General features: G+C 40.5%; 1 protein-coding gene across 17 annotated transcripts in view; it reads left to right on the forward strand.

Moving 5' to 3' along the window:
* The window catches only part of TARDBP (TAR DNA binding protein), a 40,852-nt gene that overhangs the window by 3,370 nt on the left and 28,861 nt on the right, over positions 1-8,621 (forward strand). For 4 of the 17 annotated variants that reach the window (XR_013989396.1, XR_013989397.1, XM_081016210.1 and 1 more), the window contains exons 3-6: positions 218-381; positions 2,054-2,194; positions 3,243-3,413; positions 4,403-4,505. Coding sequence is in view for 9 of the 17 variants with exons in the window: in XM_081016210.1 (XP_080872336.1) it covers positions 218-381; positions 2,054-2,194; positions 3,243-3,413; positions 4,403-4,505 (579 nt within the window). In the remaining 8 variants the exon portion in view is untranslated. Of the gene's footprint in view, positions 1-217; positions 382-2,053; positions 2,195-3,242; positions 3,414-4,402; positions 6,452-7,319; positions 7,662-8,621 lie in introns of those variants that run through there. The other 13 variants (XR_013989399.1, XM_081016209.1, XM_081016211.1 and 10 more) reach the window with 8 other exon arrangements.

The raw sequence follows: 8,621 nt of genomic DNA on the forward strand, positions 1-8,621 counted from the left end.
TTGAACACAGTAGTACTGAGTACATGCATTTTAAGGGAAACCTTTTAAAAGCCCTACATTGAACATTAATGAGTTGGCTTCTGAGTAAATTTAGGATTGGGCTGCATGTAGCTCTAGAATGATCATCTCCACTAAAATGTTTCATTGCAACTAATGGGATTATTTGTTTAGTTATTTTTAAAAGTGCTGACTGTTTGATGGACACATCTATCTTTAGACAACAAGAGGAAAATGGATGAGGCAGATGCCTCATCAGCTGTTAAGGTGAAAAGAGCAGTACAGAAAACATCAGATTTGATAGTTCTGGGTCTTCCGTGGAAAACAACTGAGCAAGACCTGAAGGAGTACTTCAGCACATTCGGAGAAGTTCTTATGGTGCAGGTATCTAGCTTTCTTTTCGATAAACAGTTATGTCCCTGGACTTTAGGGTAACTGTTGTACTCCCTATCATGAATGCTGTGTTGTCCCTAAGTAAAACAACTGACCATTGCTTCTGGTTATGGAGAGGAGGAAGAGAACTCAGTCTGTTCCTTCTGTTTGCATTTAAGCTGGCAACAGGAGTAACTACCCTTTCATGAGCCCCAATTAGTTAAACCATAGAAGTGCTACTAGATATTGCTTGACCCACTGCAAAAATGGTGAAGCTAGCGATTTCCTATTTTTTCCCCTTACAACTTGCCACCCTGCCTAAGTTCTCTGAAGTGCTTCCCACTGGACTGCCTAATTCAAATATATAAAGCTGCTGTACATTTATTTACTTTCGAATACTTATATAAGGGACGTGGGTGGCGCTGTGGGTTAAACCACAGAGCCTAGGACTTGCCGATCAGAAAGTCGGCGGTTCGAATCCCCGCAATGGGGTGAGCTGCTCCTGCCAACCTAGCAGTTTGAAAGCATGTCAAAGTGCAAGTAGATAAATAGGTACTGCTCCGGTGGGAAGGTAAACGGCTTTTCCATGTGCTGCTCTGGTTTGTCAGAAGCGGCTTGGCTCCCTCGGCCTATAGAGTGAGATGAGCGCCGCAACCCCAGAGTCGGTCATGACTGGACCTAATGGTCAGGGGTCCCTTTACCTTTACCTTACTTATATACCACTTTATATTGCTGAGAGGTTCTCAAAATGACTTTCAAAAGAATTTCACAATAAAAATTGTATCCCAACCTGGTATCGAGAACAGAAATTTCTTTTTGGTAACAGAATTGTTGAGGTGCCATTTCCTATCCTCAGACATCTGATTTCCTTTGTGTTGTCCTCCGAGGCAAGCCAGTGGTACTGAGCAGCTATATGTGTTTCAGAATTTGGCTCAATTCCTGGTTTTAGTCTGTTTTGGTATTGAGTTTTGTCAGTTGAATTTAATGTGGTAAAAATGAATAGTTGTGACATTTTTCATGCTGGTAGCTGGACTTGTTCATCTAAATCTGAGTCATGTGTTTGTGTGTGATCCTTGAAAGTTAAATGGCATATGCCACGAATTTAACCTTTCTGCTTGAATTGAAACTTGCACACACTGATTTAACTTTTTGATTGTCAAAATAACATTATTTGAAGCTTTTTATACCCTGTTCTTCAGCCAGAGAAGCTCAGAGCAGCTTACATAAGATTTGTAACAAACAAGCCAGTTCTTTCCCTCAGGCTTACAATATAAAATGCATGACTCAAGCTAACAATGAATGAGTAAGGAAGAAGCAAACAAGCCAATTTGGACACCACTTCTTAAAGTTACAAAGCTCATATAATGATCAGCTTGCATGGAAACAGTCCAGAAAGAGCCAAGCTGAGCTGGTTTCTCAGTAGAGCTGATGGAGTGGCCCCTCCTCCATTGTATGCCTCGGCTGCAGCCAGATAGAATGATGGTTGAGGAGGGACAGAGAAGCCTGGTTTCTATGCTATAGCTGTTAGCAAGGGAAGATGATTAAAGCAAGGTGAAATATTCTGAACTTTTTTTGCACTACATTTTGAAATTCAGTCTATAACATAGCTGAATAGAAGTAGTACATAAATGCCAGCACATTGTGATTGTTGTTCTAGCCATGTAATCTCTTCTCTTAACTCCAGGTTAAGAAGGACATCAAAACTGGCCACTCAAAAGGGTTTGGTTTTGTAAGATTCACTGACTATGAAACCCAGGTGAAAGTCATGTCTCAGCGCCACATGATAGATGGAAGATGGTGCGACTGCAAACTTCCAAATTCTAAGGTACTTAATGTAACTTGTTCTAGGCTTTGTAAGTATGTAAAGCCAAACTTGTCAAGAATGAGCCCCAAATAACATATAAAATGAGATGTTCTTTAGTTCTAAATACATTGGCTGGGGTTCAAAATACCGCATAAGCATCATCCCTCCATGCCACATAGCAGATCACTTTTGAAACTGATGGCACTTTTCAAAATTGGTTAAAGAGGAACAGCAAACAAGTCCCTTTGATCACAACTGAAATAGTTCTTTGGGTTCTGGTTATTCACTCACTGTTCCATATAGAACAGGGCTTAGGAACCTTTTTCAGACCACCTGAGCAACCTTTCAGGGGCCGTATCCTTGTGGTAGGAGGGGTTAGTGGCAAATTCAGCCTGAGTATTGTGGTGTTGCCTTTATCAATGGGCTAGTTTCTACACATCCCACAGAGCCTCCTGTATTCCAGGCAAGCAAAAAGCATTATCAGACTTCAAGCACACATTTCAGCCAGGTAAAAATGCTCAGTTTTGGGTGCAAAGCAAGGCTGATGAAGGATATGGGCTGCCAAGTACGGGTATGGCATGGTGAAATCTCCAGGACCAAGTAGAGGGGCTTGGAGGCTCACATTTGATTCCCAAGCCTGAGGTTCCCCATTTCTGAAAAAGAACTTCAAGGAAGTGTTCTTACTATTGTAGCCAGCATGTCATGTTAATTTCTTGCAGCGTTTGTCTAGGAGTACAGGTGAAACAAGAAATGGTTGTGCTGCTTCTCCCAGTTTCTCAAAAATGTTTACAGTATAATTAACTGTGTCTTCTAAGCTTGGTACAAGTTCTGTGTTTAGATTGTAACATTCCTTGTTTGCTAGTCTGTTTCTAATCCTATGTTACTATACATTTGAGCATCAAAAGATACAGTTACAGAATCTAGAATGGGTTTCATGGTTAGTTTCTGTTTAGCTGGAAAATCTGTCGGCTCTTGTGGTGTGTACAACTGCGTCAGTATGTTGGTTATTACAATAGCTAGGCAAAAACATTTGTATTAATTGAAATCTTTTGTTCTGCATTGACACCAGCAAAGTCCAGATGAACCTTTGCGTAGCAGGAAGGTGTTTGTTGGGCGTTGCACCGACGACATGACTGCAGATGAGCTCCGTCAGTTTTTTTCCCAGTATGGAGAAGTGGTTGATGTCTTCATCCCCAAACCCTTCAGAGCTTTTGCTTTTGTTACGTTTGCTGATGATCAGGTATTCATTCAGGGCCCTGATTTTTTGCTGATGTGTGGGCAACTTATTCTTAATCATTGTTCATTAAGTTTCTGTTTACTTATTGTGTATAAAAACCTTGTGCAGCAGGCTTATGAGTGTTAAGACAGACTAATTGTTGTCCTATTGAATGGCCATCTTTCATAAATACTTTAGCTGAGATTCCTGCATTGTGGGGGGTTGGACTAGATGATCCTTTCCAACTCTACAGTTCTATGATTCTATTAATAGCATTCCTATTGGGTGCATATCACGTTCACTCTTAAGGTGGAAATTTGGAAAGCTTGACCCTGGAGGTACCCCTGTTCACCGACTTGCTTAACAGATGTAGCTGAATACTTATCCAACTTGTCAGTGTTCAGTTGCAGAGCTAGACACAAGGCAAGCCTTGTCCAGTGGAATTAGTAGCCTCTAAACTTATTGCCTTAATTGTCTAAGCATACATATTGCGCATTTGTAGCACATCAACTGATTGAAAGGAGACTGAGCGGTGAAGAGGAAAAAACTCCTAGTTCTAGAACCTTTTCAGCTTGTTGCTGAGAAGCAGTATGTTCTTGCCACAGACCAGTTGTTGAGTCACTGTTTACAAGTCTGTGCAAAGTAATCTTACTGAACAGTAAACTGTATAAATTGTCATTGATATAAAGATAGCATCTTTGTCTTAGAAATCTTAAATGAAGGTGATGTGAGCAAATGTGCTGCTTCTTCCCTTGGCTGTTCATATTGAGCAGAAACAGTAAAGAGGTCCAGTGCACTTAAAATGGAATGTTCTCATTCTACAGTGTCATTCTTTACGAGGACTGAATTTTCCATTGCAATGAGGGGACCATTTTACTTTTTTACTGTCATAGACCAGGATAAGCATAAAATTAAGCCCTATAGTTTTGTATGTTACTTCGCTTTAAAGTTGCTTGCTTGTGCCTGATTTTTGTTTTCAAAGTTACTCAGTCTGTGTACCTTATTTCTTATAGGTTGCCCAGTCCCTTTGTGGCGAGGACTTGATCATAAAAGGAATCAGCGTCCATATATCCAATGCTGAACCTAAGCATAATAGCAGTAGACAACTAGAAAGAGGTGGAAGATTTGGTGGTAATCCAGGAGGCTTTGGGAATCAGGGTGGATTTCCTAACCGGGGGGGAGGTGGTGGAGGTGGAGGGTTGGGAAACAACCAGGGCAGTAACATGGGTGGTGGGATGAACTTTGGAGCCTTTAGTATCAACCCAGCCATGATGGCAGCAGCTCAGGCAGCGCTCCAAAGCAGTTGGGGGATGATGGGCATGCTAGCTAGCCAGCAAAACCAGTCTGGGCCATCGGGGAACAACCAGCCACAAGGCAACATGCAGAGGGAGCAGAGCCAGGGCTTTAGTTCAGGGAGTAATTCTTACGGAGGCTCTAACTCGGGTGCAGCAATAGGGTGGGGCTCATCAAATACGGGCTCTAGCAGTGGTTTTAATGGCGGTTTTGGCTCAAGCATGGAATCCAAATCATCTGGCTGGGGAATGTAGGCAACCTAATAACTGACTCTGTGGTGGGAAATCAGATTTTTTTTCTAGAGCTCCTGGTAAGTATATTATAAGATGCATATACTGAAACAAAACTAAACAAAAAAAATCCAAATTTGTTCAGCGTGTAGTATATTTCAACAATATTTTTGACAAATTTTTCTTTTCTAATGGGGAATAAAAGGAAGATTAAATGGAGTTTTATAGGTTTTGTTACAATGAGTTGGAATACATGAGTTGGGATATTGAGTGGTTTGAAAGTGAACTGCTGTTCGCCTGACTGGTAAACGGACGCTCTGCAATTTGATAGGAATTCGTAAAAATTTGATTCCTCATTTCCTAGTCAGCTGAGATCTTTGCATGTTTCAAAAATGGAAGCCATTTTTCAGAAACAGCATCCTTTCCTTGTTAGTTTTTTTTCTTTAAAAATTTAATTTGATCCCCCGCCATAAGAATTTTTCTCTCTCTTTCTCTCCCTCCCCCTCCCCCAAATGTCCTGTGTGGAGAATGCAATGTTGGTGTCGGCTTTTTTTCCTTTTAACACTGTCTCCCCTCCTCATACTAAAGTACGGTATGAAGACCTCATTTAATCCTTGCAGTTCATCTCATTTCAAATGTGTATGGAAGAAGCACTTCATTGAAAGCAGTGCAGTTAAAAAAAACCTGCCTTAGGAATACTCCTGTCTCCATGCTTTCCTCATCCAAGACTCCTTCATCACACTGCACATGCTACGTCTTAAGACGGTGGGTGTTCCATTTTTATCCGCTACTCTTTTTATTTCATGGAGTCGTATTCAACGCTATGAACGCAAGGCTGTGAGATGGAACCAGAAGGCTTGTTTGAACTTTTGAAAAACCTTGTGTGGGATTGGATTGGATTGGTGGTGCCGAGGCATGTGAGGGCTTGGTATGTGCGAGAAAAAGGAGGAGGCGCATGCAAGAGAGAGACCTGGTGGTGCATTTTGGGATTTTTTAAAAAATAAAAACAAAAATTCTTGGCACGATGTCCCTCGATCCTGTGGCTTTGGTGAGAGTGTGCGGAGAGAGCATTGGGAGCGGACGTACGAGTGTTTTTCTTGCATTCAGAAGGACATCGTGATCTGGAAGAACTTAAGTGGGGGGGCTTTTTACTTAGTTAACCGATTAGTTGGATGTGTTAAGTGAAATGAATATCTGTATATATATTTTTTCTCCTTTATGTCAACTCTGCTGTGAATGCTGTATGGTGTGTGTTCTTTTCTGTTTAATGATCCTGTAAGTGTGGTAACGTGAACTGAAGGTGGGGCTTTTGATGGGAACATCCAGCTTGTGGTGTGCTTTGTGGGTCTTTTTTTTTTTTTTTGGTTTTTTTTTTTGTAGCAGAGCTCACTTCCGAGCTTGGGGGTTCCCTTATGGGTGGAAGATTTTTTCTGTCTGTAAGATATCCATATGAATGCTGTTTGCTGCAGTTCTGTGTTTGGATGCTTTTTATAAGATTTGTCAATGTAGGACATTCTTAAATAAAACTGATTTAAGTAATATGTGTGTGTGTTTGACAGCCCCCAAATGCAAAGAGTTCATAGCAGTTAACTTTGTTTTTTTATATCTTATGTTGGGATAAAACTGTTGTAAAAATTTATTTGCTGTTTTAAGTTTGCTGTTCCATCAATGTAGTTGAACCCTGTAGCTCCACTCAAGTCCCATCTGCGTAGCATTTTGTGATGATACACATCTGAAATCCGGTTCTGCCAAATGAGGTATCCCATCCCTGATGAGCAGTTCCCTTTAGAAGACTGAGTGTTGGAGACAAGAGCCAAAACTCTCAGCATACCTGTGGTATTGAGGCTCCAGTGTATTCTGTTTTATGTGACTGAATTGGTGGGCTACAGTATTAAGTCCTCTGTTGGTTTCACCATAAAGGACATCCACTTAACCATGTGTTAGTAGAAGTGTCAGGTTTTCCTGTGTAAAGGAGCAGAATCGACAAGGTTGTCGACTCAGTAGTCCTAAAAACTTGTTAAATTTGTTAAATCACGAGGGTCATTCCATTACTTGATTTAAATTTTACAGCTTCCATTTTGCAGACTCTGGAAAACTGGTATAGTGCTGTTTCATTGTGAATTTTCCCCAAACCCTGAAAAGTTAGCTTCCATTTTCCCTTCAATCTGCAGTTTATATTCTTTCTCTTTAAAAGACTGATATGGACACTTAAAACGTGTTGTTGGGTGTTCATACTGGCATTGCTGTTTATTGCTAAAATCCACACATACTCCAGCACCTGCCTCTCATTGTAAAACAAATCTGACTATTCCAGAGAACAGATATTCTTGAATAAATTGCTTAACCTTTTCTGCACCTAAGTCACATCCATTGCCAAACTCTGTACCATCTGAATTTTGCATTTTAGCACTTGCACTAATACCAGCTACTGCTGCTGAGTAACACTTAATATGGTATTCTCGGACCTCCAAAGGCTAAACTGTGTCATCTCGGGAAGGATCATAAGGGTAAGTTTAATACATCGCTGGCATGGTTTAAATTATTTTTAACTTGTCTTTTTTAAAAAAAGTTTAGGGCCAAGGGGGAACACATGCTGTGATATTTTAATCCCAGTAGATCACTAAGGGTTCTTCTCTCCCCTCCCTCAGATACCTAAGTGTATTAAGAAATGTTTTCAAACATTATTCATATCTTTAATTTTTATTTCCACCAGTGTGTTAAAGCAAGTTAATAAAAGGTATTCTCATAACTTGAGTGTCGAGTCTTGTTTTGCTTTAACTTTCAATAGACTTGCATCTATTATGCTAATGTGATTTAAAGTGTCAAATAAGGAGCACAGTCAGTTTAACACCGCTAGAAGGATTATCTTGCTAATGAGCTTCATTTAGTAATAAACAGCATAGTAATTTAACAAAGGCCCTATGTGAGCAAATGTGTTTGTGTGTTTCGGTTACCTACTGAGCATCTCTTAATTACTGAGGCGATGCTACTCAAATAGATGTAGTGTTGACAATTTCCTCTTGCAGTCCAAATTTGTGTGGGTGTGAATTGAATCTTGGAGTGCTTTGGTCTCAGCAGTTGCAAATGTAATGTTGCAGCTGATTAAACAGCACCTCTGGGGGTCTTGTCCTATTCCTCTGAGCTGTATGTATCTGTTTTGGCTGTGAGTACACCCTGCTTATAAGAACAGAATAGTTTCTGAAATCTTTTCTCAGTAGTAGGGCACAGGGGAGTTCCATGGGTGCTACAGCTTTGTCAGAGTTTGCATAATTTTGGGGAGCTACTAGATGTAGATTGACAAAACAGAAAATGAAGCCCTTGAACTTAATCACCAGCTAGTTAAGATTGGGCTCTTTAATCTGTTCCGGAAGGATGTTTAATACCATTCGGACCAATGCCTGCAGTTAGGACAGTGAGTGGAGGAATTTGTAGAAGGTAATATTGTCGGTGGCAATGGAAGTGGTAAAAAAGCAACAGCTTAGAATCTTGAAGCACGTCACTAAGAGATACTAAGTGACTTTAGGGACTGGATTCTTTTACCACCTCTGAACCATCTGGTTGTGATGATCAACATATTACATCTCTTATAACTCTTTGTTGAGGATCATTAATAGGAAACTTTTCAGATGGTCATTAAGACCCACTCGTGTACCCCCAGAAGGAACAGAAATCCTGATGTACCTCTGCTGAGGAGAGCAATAGAGTGCAC

Source organism: Podarcis pityusensis, assembly GCF_964106645.2.
Source record: "Podarcis pityusensis genome assembly, chromosome: 8".
Lineage (NCBI taxonomy): Eukaryota > Metazoa > Chordata > Lepidosauria > Squamata > Lacertidae > Podarcis > Podarcis pityusensis.